The sequence below is a fragment of the Aedes aegypti genome, chromosome 1 (assembly GCF_002204515.2).
Source record: "Aedes aegypti strain LVP_AGWG chromosome 1, AaegL5.0 Primary Assembly, whole genome shotgun sequence".
NCBI lineage: Eukaryota > Metazoa > Arthropoda > Insecta > Diptera > Culicidae > Aedes > Aedes aegypti.
The window spans coordinates 267694275-267710373 of record NC_035107.1 but is presented as its reverse complement, the minus strand read 5'-3'; the positions used below and the strand labels follow the sequence as shown (position 1 = coordinate 267710373).

The following is a 16099-nucleotide window of genomic DNA, read 5'->3' as shown; positions in this document are numbered from 1 at the left end:
AAAGTCGTCAGCTCACATATTGGGCCGGGTAACAGAGAAGGGAATATAAGTACAGACAGATCCTGTCTACGAAATATCTTCTGGATAACGCCTTCAAAAAATACAAGTAAGTATTTACAGAAATCCAGCCAGATACCGCACATCTGATATTACAAGTCAGATTGTGGGATGACTAAATATCTGTGATATATGGAAGCCTTGTAGAAATTAGTTTGCAACGTATATAACTTTTTCAGAAGAAATTAGAATCAATGTCATGAACTTCCTGTTGATTAACCCCTCTACCGGCAGCTCAATTTTTTACCGCAAGAAAAATATTCAAATCGAGACAAGTTTTTTTGTTTCTCGGTATTTTTGCACCATTTTTTCACAAGTTCTCAAAAAACTCTTCTAGTTTTAGAATCTGTGTCAACATTGATCATTGGTCATCTGGCTCCAAAGATATTCCGAAATCCCTTGGGGGACCGACGCTTAACCATGAGCCACGTATATATCTCAGGCTACAGAATTTTATCGTATTCAGATATTCACTCTTCGGAACAATACATTAATGAGAGTTTGTTGTGAAAAAATGAAGCAATTTGGAGCAGCCGTCTTTGAGTAATGAGCATTTATGTTGCTGGTACCACGCTGGCCAAATAAAGATATTGAAAACTTCAAAAATCCTCATATCGTTATTTTCAAATATCTCTAAGAATTCTTAACCAATTTGTATGATTTTTTCAGGGTAGCTCGTTATTACATGGCATTGTATAGCCCATATTTTACTTTTCCAATAAGTTGACTCAACACAGAATGGCCGCCTAAGACATTTTATACGGAAAATGTCAGTCCCCACGGAACATTGGAATATCTTTAAAACCAGATCACCAATCATCAATATCGACACGGATCCTCAAACTAGAAGATTTTTTTGAGAACTTGTGAAAAAATACCGAGAAACAAAAAAGTTATCGTGATTTAATTTTTTTTTCTTGCGGTAAAATATAAAGCTGCCGGTAGAGGGGTTAACTGATGTTCTAAAAAAATGATTGAAAGGGGGTGATTCAAAATTTATGGCAGATTTGCATTAAAAGCTGGACAGTAGCTTCAATATCATTGAAAGCTATTTACGGAGACAGCCCATGAAACTTATCAATAAACCACTATAACAGCATTAATTTTCTTTAATATACTATTTTAGCATTAATATTCTATTTTAGAACGAAGGTAAAATGTATGATAAAAATATTGAATCTATAATGCCAATAATCACTAAAACAATGTCTTAGTCATTCCAATAGTACTGTACCGTACATATGTTCGCTCTCACTATTGTTTCGTCCTTATCTTTTAAACTATTCGGGGTATGGACCCATTCAGTGTAGTGGTATTCGGGGTAATGGGATGGAGCCACTTGAAACATCTCATGTGCACTCTGTTTCAAGAGGTTTGCTGACGATAACGTTATTTTCTGAACAACTAAAACGCACCAAACCCCCTCAGTTGTTCACACAGTATTAGATTAAATTCAGTAGTGTTATTTCATTGCAGCTCCTGTGCGGATTGATTAACATATTTATAACAAGCGAATGTAAGTATTTAGTGCTTGTCAATGTTTAAACTTCATTTTAAAATGTAATTTTAGATAACTAGTACGCAGTGCGGTGTGGAAAATTGATCATCGCCACTGATACAATATATAATGTTGAATAACCGTTCGCTGACAAATTTCATTGGAATCTGTTTCTATGAGTTGTTTGGAATGAATGAATTACAGAAGGAAATTGAAAAAAAATCTTGCTTAACATCAGAATAATGAATGACCTTTGATAACATGCTTTGGTTTATGGTTCACTCTGTCTGAACAAAATTACTGTTTTACATATCCTTCCAGAGAAAAGCTGTGATTTAAGATAACAGAGAACTGTTGAAATTACTCGATATTTTTATGGTAGAAAGATTATTATTATTTGAGTCCTCTGGTGTAAAACAATTTTAAGGTGAAGATGAATCGAAGCCAAACTTCAAATTTTCAAGAGCACAAATCTGGAGAACCAAACATCCCTTTGAGCTGAAAACTTAATCAATTGATCACCACCAGCTAGGGACCAATCGATAAGGTTTTCAGCTTAAACGGATGTTTGGTTCTCCAGATTTGTACTCTTGAAAATTTGAGGTTTGGCTTCGATTCATCTTCACCTTAAATAAAATGGCATTTGGTGCGACTTAGCAGAGAGTATGGTGCAAACCGTTCTTAGAACGCCTTCAGTTAGGCAATAGCTTTTTAAAGCCGAATTTCTATGTGCATTCGATGTTATGACTGGGCTATCTTGATGTTCAGAGAATACTCAGTAGAGATAATGGGAATCCTTGGAACACTTGAAGACCCGCTGCAGCCATGTGATGGCTGTTTATTTGGGATATGAAGTGGCGAGTCTAATAAATCCAAAATTTCACCATTTAAAATTGTTTCGAAAGATCATTGTCGATAATCAGCGATTCATTCACGCACGACCATTCCGACTTTATCAGCATATCAAAGCAACCACACGCCGTTTATCGGTGTAGCTTAGCTAAGGATTGCTTATCGTCAACGAAAGCTGTTCAGCATTCGAAGGGCCATCATCGTTGGCGACGACGACGCTGTCCACCGGTCGTTGATTGAGCTGTTTGCGCAAGGTTGTAAAACAGTGATTTCAAACCTTTTCAGATTTACGGGCCCGTGAAGTTCCTGGAAACAATAGTATAACTTGCATTTCGTCAATGCGCTATTTTGTTCATGTTAAAATTGGTCTTCAATGTTTCCAAATGGGCGACATCATAAATTACGCGAGAAATGGCTTCGCGGCTCCCATTAGAGGTAGTCACAATCCCTAGGGGTCCGCGGACCACCGTTTAAGAAACACTTTTGTGCTGGATATATCTTCACCAGCCGCGGTCTATTTCTTCCCGAGTGTTACTTGCTGCCTATCAGCTCCAATTACGATTGTTCTCAACAGCCGTCTTCCCTGGGATTGATAATGAATTATTTGGCACCTTCTACGAGCGAACGAACGGCTAAATTGGGGAATTATGCCTCGAAATACTAAATAGCCAGTTTGGTGGCACGTCGCGAATCGAACGGATCGTTTTTTTTTTCTTTTGAACTAAGTTATCGTAAACTTTGACCACCCGGGAGTGATAAGTGGAATCAGTGCAGTCTCGAGTGCAGGAGGGTGAACCAAGACCATCAGAATGGTGATGGGAATTCTAAAAAGCATCCTTGGTATGTTGACCAGTTGTACGATGATTTTTTAAACAGTAAAATCAAGTGTGTGCTAGAATAAAGGCGTTAGTCGCATGAACGTTTTCTCTTCATCGAACCTCTCTTTTGTGAATAAATGCTATAAGACGCAAGTTCCAGCAGTTTTTCATTTTAGGACGCACGAAAACATCGCTTCCTAGCATCCTGAATGGAAAAAAAATTGCTAACAAACTCGCATCTTGTCACCTTTATTCACATAAGAGAGGATTGAAAAAGAGAAATCGACTTACGCCTTTATTCTAGCACACGCTAGAAATGTAAAGCAGTGGTTAATACGAAGTTTTCGAAGAAAGAGTTCGATATCACTTGATCAAAGACTGAATAAAAATGATCATGTGCCTTGCAAGTTCGCATTAAGTAATAGTGCAAAATGTAGCATGCTGAGAAACCTGTACTGCAATCTGTCAAACGTGGGTCTCGAGTCTTCTAGTACTACAGAAGTGGAACCCATTCAGAGCCCCACTACTATGTCTTTATTTCATCGGAAATCAGAATAATGTGATTTCCCGAAAGTTTTTCCGAATTGAGCAGCTCAAAACTGAGTTGTATGTTTCGATAATTTAGTTAAAATGCCATACGGAACTCAAAAGGGGATTTCTTTGTTAATAATGTACCAATTTGAAAGACAATTAACACCGTCTTCAGCACATAGACTGCACAGACTGAACGATCACTAACAATAGCAAACGGATGACACGGAACAGCCCAGTGATGGATTTTTCGTTTGACGAAAAGTTTCTACCGACTGGAGCGGGAATCGAACCCACACTTCGTAACACAATACGCCTAGACGACTGACGCCGCTAACCGAAAGGCCACGAAGCCCACAAATTACCGCTGAAACCATAATAACTAGCGTTTTACTGATAAAGCATGATATAACGCTAATTCATTGGTGATATTGAATAATCGCAAAGATGGTACTAACGAACAAAAACGTTAGAGAATGTGAGACCAAAGACATTAAAAGCGTTATATGTAGCGATTTAACCGACATGCTCGATGTAAGCAGTTCATATTTACATTTTATTTGGTGAAATTAGGTAAAGTTGATGTAATGAAGTAGTTCTTGTTGCATTTTGTTTTGAAAAACATAGTTTTTGTGATGATATTTCTCTGAATTCTTTTTGATAATTTGTAGACACGCCAAAAGTTCACATTTGAGATTATAACTAAGGGAATTTGCGAATTCTCGGCAGTCTCAGCCTGCACTTCTATTGCAATTATCTCAGACAAACAAAGACCAACTTTGTGGTTGCCTAATTCAATTCGTGCGCTAGCTAATCTTCTATCGATTCACATTGACAGAGTATTGAAACCTGCTTTAAATCGTTTTATAATGCTTCGAACATATCATGTAAGTGTTACTATTGTCGGCAGCCTCATTTTATTCGGCAACCCTTCCCAATAGCTATGATGAAATGTCCATTGATGTCGTGTTCTGTACCGTGAATTCGGGTGAAATTGATCAGTAGGGTGAAATTGATCACTGTGTCACACGATTTTATTTCCCTCTAATAGAGCACAGGAATCAATGCAACCAATGTTAAACGAACGTTGTTTGTCTAAACTATTGTCGAATTGCATGTTGTGAAGCTTTTTGTGTTAAGGAATGTTTATTTATATGAAAATAATAGAAAATTCCATAATCGTGTTCTGTGTGGTATTGGCAGACATCAATTAACTTATAGTTTTAAACAAGGATTTGGACATGGTGTCAACCTGAAAATTTGTAAGGATGCTTGAAATATATTCCCAAAACGAATTTTATTTTCAAATTTCGTACCAATTTGTTCATTTTGTTGTAATAATTGATTTTTTTTATAGATATCAGAAGATTCCTTCGGAAATTGCCTACATTTAGGCGTTTTCTGCAGTATTGTTGAAAATTAATTGTTTATTATTTCCACAAATTTTGCATTCTTAAGAATTTGGCAAGTATATTTGGATTCAGGAGGCCCAAATTAAATAAGTAAAGTTGTTTTCAAAACTAACAGTAATTGTTTTGACAGGTGATCAATTTCACTCCGAAATGGAATTCCTTGATTTTTTATTTTAGTGACGATTTTCAGCACTAAAATCACAACTGTATGAAAATTTAAGTATATAAACCAATGAGGCTCACCGTCGTACTTGTTTTCCTGCATTAAGTTGTTTGGAATTGGCAACATCATAGAAAACAGACATAGAAAACCGTGAAAAGTGATCAATTTCACCCGAAATTACGGTACTTAAAATGAATAAATAAATCCTATTGGTCTGGTTTATAAAGTAAAACTCAGAGCATTCCCAAAAATAATTCAGAAACTTTTATTTAAACATATTGCGTTTTGAATAGATAAGTATTGATAAAATTTGATAAACAGATGTGCGATGCAGATTGAATTTGGCTCTGCCTTTGAGCGTGCCACTGGAAACAATTTCCATAAAGTCTTGAGTTAATGAAATAAGTTTATAATTAAACTATTTCCAAAATATTTCCTGTAGTGAAACAGTTATATAACGCCTTCCAAAAAATATAATCACCAATCATGTCAATTAGACAAGCGCGAAGTAATATTACCTCGAATTTGTATAAGAATATACTGGACACGGTGTATTTATTTATTTATTTATTTTAACAAAAAAATTGGAAGAGAGAAAAACCCCTTTGAGTGATTTTCTTTCAAAATACTTCTCAAAAGGGCGCAAAACCTTTTCATCTTTTCAAAAACGTTATAAAATAAGACTAGACTACTGGACACGGTGTATTATTGGCAATTCAAAAAAAAAAACTGTTTTGAGCCGGATTTATTTAAATCAATAGGGCGATATTCAAAACTGAAAAGGCAATAGATGGCTCTTTTTCAATGGTAGTAAAAACGAAATCCTGAAGCAAAGAAAGCATTACGGACGATGAACTAAACACAAAAAGTTATGTATTCACTTTACACTTGATTTCTAATCACTACTTTTTCGATCCAGTTTCCTAATTGCAAGTATTTTACGATTTTCATTATTTTCCATACGTTTTGACAGTTCTCCGACTACCATTTTTCCATGTGCTTGTGTTGAAAGTTTGAGAAATTTGAGAATCCAGCGTAGCGCAATCAGTGAGTGAAATACAAACATCAGTGTCGCCGTTCGGCGGCCGGTAAGAGAAACTGAATGTTCGAAAGGTTGTTGTCTGTAATTTTTGCCGCTGGCGCCAACTGTTAGCGTTTGAGAACAAAATAAACAGTCATTACCCTATTACAACTCTAACGAAATCGTTTGTTCAGATCTGAACAGGGGTCAAATTACGAGATAATTTAGAGTATCGCTTTCTGTTACAATCATGATCAGCTACACATCATGAGAGCCTGTTTATCGTCTACTGCTACAGCTCCGATTATATCGGGGGGCTAACAGTGCATGATTAAACCCATTTGAAGAAGCTTCAAACCTGGAGACACTATTGATATAAAATATTCAGGGATTGTTTATCATTCCAGTAAAGTTAAGCACCGACCTCCAATGGTAAATAAGCGAGAATAATGGGTTTCTAGAAAGATTCGCGAATCAGGCGAAACTGACAAAATGCACACAATTTAAGAAAATGTCTATTCACTGCACATGAACATTTCCCCTATCGATAATTTAACTATTCAAAAAACGCAATTTTGTAGAAGACGAAACTTCACCTCATGCCAAACCACACACTTTATTGATTACGCCTGTGTTTTTGTTTATCAAAGTGATGGGCGCATCTGAAATCGAAATCAAAACACGGCGAGAGTAAAAGGCGACACTGAAAAAAAAAAAATAAACAAGGCGTACATGGCGGGCTTAATTGAAACCAGAATGTAAACACGGCGCAAAAGTAATAGGCGACACTGAAAATAATATCGATTACAGGCTCATAACATTGGACGATACTGGCATTCTTCAGTGCGTTTAAGGCGATACCTTATAATATTTTTTAGTACGAAATAGCTAGGGAAATTGTAGGAGATGTGTGTGGTATTGATGAGGATTTCAAAACTAGGTTTATAAAATGTGTATTAAAGTGAAAAGGTTAAAGTTTTAGTATATTTTCTCCAATTGGGATTAAAAATTGCACATGAGATTTCATTGGTTATTTTCTCATTGTTATTGAATTGTCAGATAGGCCCTTATCGCGAATCCCTCTCGGTTTCATTACCGCTCTCACTTTGGGGCTCTCCTTTGCTGCTGCTCTGCTATAGACCTTTTCATGTGACATGTCCGTGTATGTACTTGTTTACATAGGGCGAGAACCAGTGTATGGACCAATGCACGAATTCACTATTTGACGTTTGAGTGGTGCCGTGTTATTTATGTGGCCATGGTAACGAGTGAATTTGGCACCGCTCAAACGTCAAATTAGTGAACTCGTGCATAGGTCCATACACGGATCTGTAATTTCAATGGACCAATGCACGAGTTCACTAATTTGACGTTTGAGCGGTGCCGTATTCACTCGTTACCATGGTCCCGTAGATAACACGGCACCGCTCAAACGTCAGATAGTGAACTCATGCATTGGTCCATAGAAGAACTGTCAAAGTGCTCCGTGAACTGCTGTTTTGAAACGTTTCGTGGAAAGGCCTATTCATCAGACATTTTACAACTTGTGAAACATTTCCGATCATGAGCCTATGCATGCCATAAAACGTTTGACTTTTACTGTGCGCCCTGTTTTCAAGTTGCCCGTGAGAGAGAGCGAGACAGCACCAACACACGGCGCACAGTAAAAGTCATGAGAACAAAAGAATTTATGGCACGTACAGAGACTCATGGAACGATACAGATGCGATGTTTTTCTTGGCTTGCTTTGATCAATTGAGAACGAATTCTACAATGAACTAATCCACGATGACGTCACGCTGCAACTTCCAGCAGGAAGAAAACCATTACTGTGGGCCGTGTTTACAAAAAAATGAACGATTTCGTTGTGCATTCATCCACTTCGTGTTCATCCTGTGAACATTCGTTGTCCGGATGTTGGTCCGGATGTCATTTAATGTAAACATTGCCCGCATTTAGAGCAGAAAAGAAAAAGAAAGTCGAGGATAGAAGAAGACCGTGGATAAGTCCATGCCTGCCTTTGATTGAAGATGAGATCAATAGGGTAAATGTCCCAACAGTAGAGGTACTAAGCACGATACAATCTAAATCTAAATTCAAGAAGCGCTATCAATGTACTTTTGAACTTACCCAGATAACCAGAATGGATGAGATGCAATTTGTATGAGTAAACGACATTGTTTGTAAACATTAATGGTTGTCTGGGTAAAACACTTTTTTATGCGAATTTATAAATAAATTCTATTATTTCATGACCAAATCTAATCCACGTTCTCTATTAACATTCTCCAAACAAGGTTATGAAGCCAAACAATAGTTGAATTGTCGATTTTCATGTGTTTGCATACCCATCGTCAAGGTTACCCCAAAACCGAAAAAAGACTTTCGATTAAATGAAAAATTATGAGTACATTTAAAATGAATCGTTACAGTACTTGTTTTAAAAATATAAAAAAAAACATCTTCTATACAGAATGTAGAAACATTCAGATTTTCTTCCAGATATCGACTAAAGTTACCCCGTTTTCCGGTACATATTATTGTTGTATACTCTCAAACGCGCTTTTGAAACGATTACTCGGCCCTTGTTGTTAAGAACAATCAAGCGCTTTGGATTTTCGGGTTCTGCATATAGATGGTTTGAGAGCTATTTAACTGATAGAACCCAACGGACTGCTTTCAATGATTCTGTTTCGAGCCCCGTGGTGAACAGCCTTGGCGTACCACAGGGGAGTGTATTAGGGTCCGTTTTATTCATTATGTATATAAATGACATGCGACGAGTTTTACGTTTTTGTGACATAAATCTTTTTACAGATGATACCGTGATACTCATTGCGGCTAAAAATCTTTATGATGCCGTTGCACAAATGAATGCAGATTTAAGTTCTCTGAGTAGATGGTTGAAGTACAAACAGTTGAAATTGAATATAAGTAAAACTAAATTTATGTTGATATCGCGGAATCGAACAAATATAGACGTCTCAATACAAATTGATGATGAGACAATTGATCGCGTGCGCGAAATTAAATATCTTGGCGTGATTATTGATGACAGATTAAAGTTCGATGCTCACATCGACAATGTTATCAAGAAAATAGCCAAGAAGTATGGAATACTCTGCCCATTTAAAAAACGATTTAACGATTGCTAGTAATGTTAATATTTTTGGCTCAGATTTTGAGGTTTTTCTTTTAATGTGATTTGAATTCAGTAGAGCACACGAATTTTTGGTTTTGAGAACTTTTGAAAAATAAGCCGCACCCTAATGCCCAGGGTAGTCAAGGACATTTCCAATACGAAAAGATCCTGGACCGACCGGGAATCGAACCCAGCATGGCTTTGCTTTGTAGCCCCAGAATCTATCCACTCGACTAAGGAAGGCCCCATCTAGCGTTGCATGTATCAGCGTTAGTCGTTTCGCCGGAAAACCATGTTCCGACATTACCTGTCACAGCTCATTTATTTTCACTAAATCGTCCGCTACCTTGAAATGAATAAACAGATGGTGGGTAATAAACGGCTAGAAGATTGTAAGGTGTTAGTTTTAGGTTTTTTTGTGTTCCATATGTTAAAAGTATATTTTAGAGTCCGCAGAAGATGGTCGATGGCCAGTAAAATGATCGAACCGTCTGGACAATCTGGCAATTCGATTGTACGTTATTTCTCGCCGAGAATAAATCGATGATTCACTGACAAATCAAGTCAAGGCGATTGAACCATTGTTATCATGAATTTATACTCCCGAAATCACTGAGGAAACGGAACGTATGAGGAACACAAGATTTTCTTATGGAATAACGACATAAGAAGTATTTTGTTTTTCATTCGAGAAACTTATAAAATTCCACTACAGACTTATGAAACAATACTCATTACATAGACAGAAATAATTTCATATGAAACTCTTTTTTGGTTGTCATAAGCATTGATCATTGGCTTTTATAAGATAATCTAATGAAGTACGATTTTCTTAACAATTTCATACGAAAATCTTATGAATCACGTGGAGCGATGATAATAACATAATATTCACGATTGAGATTCATAAGCGCGCGTATGACAACGATTAGTAACACTTGTGAAAAACAGTCGACTTCCTTTTAAAAAACACGTAAGAATTTCATATGAATTTCTTGTGGAATAAAGACATAAGAAGCATCTAATGAGACTCATAAGAATAACTTGTGAACTTCCATCGATCATTGCGTCCATAATATAAATGGGTATACAGTCGACTCTCCACATCTCGATGTTCTACATCTCGATATCTCTCCCTATGTCGATGATTTCATAAGTCCCTTCAGTCTGCATACATTTTCACTCTCCATATCTCGATATCCTCCTGATCTCGATATCTCCATATCTCGATGTGTTTCTGTTGATTTTTCGTTCTCAACTTTCTCTCCGTATGTCGATATGATCAATATCGAAGGTTACTAGACCAAAGTTTTGGGATTCAAAACAAATTAGGAGCGCAAAATGACGTCTGTTTGTGTATTACTTTCTTGGCAACGGAGTGTTTTTCAATCTAGTATTCATCAAGATTTTGTTCTTTGTTTCGATATCTCCCTATCTCGATGATCCTTTCGATATCGAGATGTGGAGAGGCGACTGTAATATCATAAGATTCTCTTATGATGGTTCATAGATATCAATTATGGAATTCTTTAGAACCATTATGTATTTAGAGAATCGCTCTTTGAATTTTGGAAAATAAAGATGTTCATAAGAACTCTAATGATAACGACAAGAATTTCTTGTGAATATCGGACGTTTTGTGTTTCATAAGAATCTTATGAAAGAGAGAAAACCAGTCAAAAAATCAATTCAAAGGGCGTTCTCTTATGAAATTCGTACGCCATTTCTGGCTCAGTGTAAGATCATTTGCAAGGTCCGTTATCGAGCGGCGTTATTGGCGCACTCGTCTGTGCCCTTTCATGTAGATTAGGCGTATGAGGCTATACACCCAACCGGTAGGGATTTATTCGTCCTCCCATACCTTCATAAGTATTCGGTGGATTGATTGGTTAAACTGCTCACTTCCGCGGTAGAGAAGCTCGGCCGGGATCTCGTCCTTCCTAGCAGCTTAGATGTTTTTCAGTTCGCTGACAGCCTTTTTAACCTCTTCTATTAACGGTGGAATTACAGCTTGACCGTCTTCTACAATATTCACACTGTTCCTCGTTACATCTCCTTTTCCACCGTTCAACAACTGTTCAAAGGGCTCCTTTCACCTGGCAGCCACCGCCGTTTTATCTGTAAGCAATTTCCCCTCTCGATCATTGCACATAGCGGTACGGAATTGTGACACGCGCAGTTGGCCGTTGCTTCAAATCTCCGCTTATCGTTCCGGTTCATGTTATCATGAGCTTCAGCTCTCAAACTTTCTTTGTGCAGTGCACTCGCTTTTCTTCAGCTCTCGATGCCCTGTACCGCTCACTATTCTGCATACGGCTTCTGATGAAATTCGTCGTTGTGGTCACAGAAACGTTGCCACACGATATATGAATGCGAAAATGTCAAGTTTGGCAAAGACTTTCAGTTAACACTGAGCTAAAACGCAGTCTCTGTCCCAGTGAGGACGTAATGTCAAATAGAAATAGAAGAAGCGTCAGTCTGGAACACATTCTATAGACAATTCCACAATAATTCGTTGAAAGCTTATCAATGTTATCACTTTTGAACTCATATGTACATGTGCCTGACCGAAGATATTCCACGGTAAAGCCAGATATTTTCGCAAGATTTAAATCGAACTCAGCTGCTTTCATTATGGCTCTGTTGTGCAGCAGCGCCAGCGCAATGAACTAACGAATGTCCAATATAAGTGTGTGACAAATGAATGTGTCACACATTTCGATAAAGCCTACAGCAATACCTGGGGAGCTACAGTACTGCTAGATTTTGTGAAGTCTGAGTTTGAGTCTTTTTAGTGAAAAATGGAACGATTTGAACATCATCGTAGTGACTCTGCTATTATCATTTGAATACTGGTATTTCCATCATGATAAATGGACATGGCGCCTATGTGACATCGTGCCAACAAAGATCATACGTGCTTGCTTGTTAGGATCCGGTAGTGGAATCGTTGTAACAAAATTCGAACCATTTTGCCTATATAAGCTATCTAATCTGCCAAGTGCGCTTAATACCTCTTTGAATTGATATTTCCAGCAAGATTTTTTTTAGTTATCTCTAACGCAGATTCATATGACTGTCAATTGTTCGTTTGGCGAGATTCATAGAAGATACTGATTGACATTCACCGTCGAGGTTATTCATCTTTTTTACACTTCCTGTGTCTTACCCATCGTCTTTATACTCCAGAAAGATAACGATTGATGATTACAAGCCCATTGCACCTTCATTTGCAGATGCCATGATGGCAAACAAGGTCATCACGATCCTCAGCGTGGTCCTGTTTGCTTTTGTAATCTCGACCACAGTGCTGGCCGTCCAGAAAAATGACCAAGCCGCCGAAATTGACGACCTTCGGGCTCAACTGGACGCATCATCAACGCCGTCTCCGACGACCACTTCCGAAATGGAACAAACCACATTCGAGTTAACTCCAACGACCACCCCTTCGATGGACACGTCTCCGGCTCCAACAACTACGACTACGATGGCCACGACTACTGAAGCTCCACTACCGCCGGTTCGTTTCCGACTTCGATGTCTATATTTCGTCTCTTATTAAGTTTTGTTTCTTTAAATTTTAGGATTATTACCGCCTGCCAAATGATGTCATTCCGCTGCACTATGACTTGTGGCTCCATCCGAATCTTGACGAAGGCACATTTACCGGAAGAGTCTCCATCGATGTTTCAGTAGTGAGCACAACCCGCACGATAGTACTGCATAGTAATGGGCTTACCATCACAAATCCGTCGCTTAAACTGGAAACTTCTTTTACACCAATAACACTTGTAATATTTTACAACTGTCACCGTTTGCATTCCTCGTATTCACATCATTATTTTCCACTGTGTAGACACCGCAGTTCGACTTGGAACGAGAATTCCTCCAGCTTAACGTCCCCATCTCGGCAGTTCTACAACCAGACACCAACGCCACTATCAGTATGAGTTTTTCCGGTAAAATGTCGGGCAAAATCGTCGGATTGTACTCCAGCAGTTACCCTACCGAAAATGGGGAAACCGTGTAAGTACTTATCTGTTAAGAGACTATCCTTTCTTGCGCTGGAGGCCATCGAGCGCGATAGTGCTAGAGAACACGTATGTTCGGTTCGAGCCAAGGTATTTAGAAGGGAGGTAGTTCGATGTGTCAAATAGAGCATTCCGCCATATTGGAGAAAAAGATGACAGCTAGCTGGTTCGTTGTGCTCAAGTAGGTCAGCAAGCCATGAAACTAAAAGATATTTCCCCTCAATTCAATTTGTTTTTGGAAAACGTCAGTTGTGTTTTCAGTTGTTTGAAATTTTTTGGAACGCTTCCATAGTACACACTCAGCATCATGCCAATCTCGAATTACAAAATAACTGCGATTTACAGTGGATTTTCGCCACGCAGGAGTTGCACGGGAAAAGACAGAGCTTAACAAAACACAAGAGCTTATTCACAGATCTCATAACGCTGAAGGGGATGGGTGGGTGTCCTCAAGTTGTTACGGCTCATACAAAAACAGTGGAAATATCATACAAGAAATCATCCACCCACCCCCGGGGTGTTAAAAATGTCCATGCTCAGAATTCTGAAATACAGTGCCTTCCCGATTTTGGCAACACCCGCTTTTGTCTACCTCCGATTTTGGCAACACCCGTTTTTGGCAACAATTTCTTCCCGATTTTGGCAACACATGGAATAATATTTTCAAATGATAATTAAGCACTGAAACCTAATATTGTGAGTTCAAACAAAGCAAAAATAAGTCAAAATGAAAATGTTGGTGACCATTGCGAGCTTAGAAAGCTAATGTTGAATGTACTTATAAGTAAAACGCGCATATTTCAAAGGGGAATTGACATAAAGCAGGCAAGCTGTAAAAATAAATACTACATTGTTTAAAGGCATAATAATTTGGTGGAATAGAATAGTAATCAACAGTAAAAACAAGTGTTATAAAAGCATCAAATGTTAAGATGATTAGCTTTACTGTGTTCATCGTTAATGTTTTGTTATTGTTATGTGCTTGTAATTAATGTACAAATCGGATTATGTGTGGTGGTTTGAAGATCCTCAAATTGTCACGTGATCATTGATTAGTTAATCCGTAGAAGATTTTATTGAATAATTGATGAATGATTTCTTTTGGGTATTTCTGTACGAATTTTAGTAACAGTTATTGAGGAAAACATCGAGAAAGTTTGTTCATAACACTAGTTGACAATTTGGGCAAATTGTTGAGAATGGGTTTTGAAGTAGAACTTCTTTAGAAGAATTCTAAGAGTGAGTATAAAGCCCATGCTCAAAATTCTTTGGCCATTGTTAACATTTATATGATTCTTCTCTACAATTAAGGTGAAGATGAATCGAAGCCAAACCTCAAATTTTCAAGAGCACAAATCTGGAGAACCGAACACCCGTTTTAGCTGAAAACTTAATCGATTGATCACCACTAGCTAGTGACCAATCGATTAAGTTTTCAGCTTAAACGGATTTTTGGATCTCCAGATTCGTGCTCTTGAAAATTGGAGGTTTGGCCTTAAAAAGAAGAAAAAATAAATGATTACAGATCGGACTCGATTATCCGGAGACTCGATTATCAGGGGACTCGATTATCCGGGATTCGAATCTCCGGAATTTTAGACTCGATTATCCGGAATTTGATTTTTGATGTTCTTGTTTTTCAATATTTATGCATAAATCTGAGATAATTTGGTATTGCAATATACAACATGAATGGTTTTGCAGTTTTGAATATATTTAAAAACAGGGGGGTTTAAAAAAGCTGTTGTTGTGTATGCTGGTCAAAAAAAAATTTTTATTCTTGTAAAGACCCCTACTTTTTCTAGAAATAGTTTCAGGTTACACCACCGCGTCATATAAATAAAACAACAAAAAAACGATAATATGTATGTTCTTTTATCGAAGATTTCATTTTTTTCTCAGTGATTCGATTATCCGGAGAATTCGATTATCCGAAGTGAAAAAAAATCGATACTCCGGATAATCGAGTCCGACCTGTACTACAATTTTTTTCCAATGACTCCGCATCTAAGCTACATTTTTTTGCTATCCGTTTTCATTTTTACGGATGTTACAGAATCTTACAGAAAACAAATCAAAACATTAGAGATACATGTAGCGATTGTATTTCTACCAGAAGCATGAAATGGTGAAATCCTTGAGTAAATTCATATGCACAATAGAGATTTTGCAAGCAGTTTCTTGACGAGTTCGTAAAAAAATCTAATAAATAAATCTTGAAAAATGAAACGCATTGAAATGAATGAAATTTGAAATTTCGGCAGCAAAATTTTCAATAACTTTCAGTTTGAATATAACTCCTCGCGTTGCTCTTCACACATTATTTCTTCTATAACATGATTTTTTGTTTCAAGAAATATCTTCCAATCCTTCTTCTTCTTCTTGACATTACGTCCTCACTGAGACAGGGCCTGCTTCTCAGCTTAGTTTCAATGAGCACTTCCACAGTTATTAACTAAGAAGTTTCTACGCCAAAAGTTGCCATTTTTGCATGCGTATATCGTATGGCAAGTACGCCCAGGGAAATCAAGAAAATTTCCATTACGAAAAAAATCTGGACCGACCGGGAATCGA

General features: G+C 37.6%; 1 protein-coding gene across 3 annotated transcripts in view; it reads left to right on the top strand.

The window, feature by feature from the left end:
• The first annotated feature begins 1463 nt into the window (after positions 1 to 1463).
• Positions 1464 to 16099, top strand: part of LOC5568916 (glutamyl aminopeptidase) — a 76056-nt gene continuing 61420 nt past the window's right edge. The window contains exons 1-4 of one of the 3 annotated variants that reach the window (XM_021837739.1): positions 1464 to 1573; positions 12731 to 13014; positions 13079 to 13285; positions 13351 to 13520. In XM_021837739.1, coding sequence (XP_021693431.1) covers positions 12736 to 13014; positions 13079 to 13285; positions 13351 to 13520 — 656 coding nt within the window. In that variant the 5' untranslated portion in view covers positions 1464 to 1573; positions 12731 to 12735. Of the gene's footprint in view, positions 1574 to 3068; positions 3248 to 12416; positions 12630 to 12730; positions 13015 to 13078; positions 13286 to 13350; positions 13521 to 16099 lie in introns of those variants that run through there. The other 2 variants (XM_021837738.1, XM_021837740.1) reach the window with 2 other exon arrangements.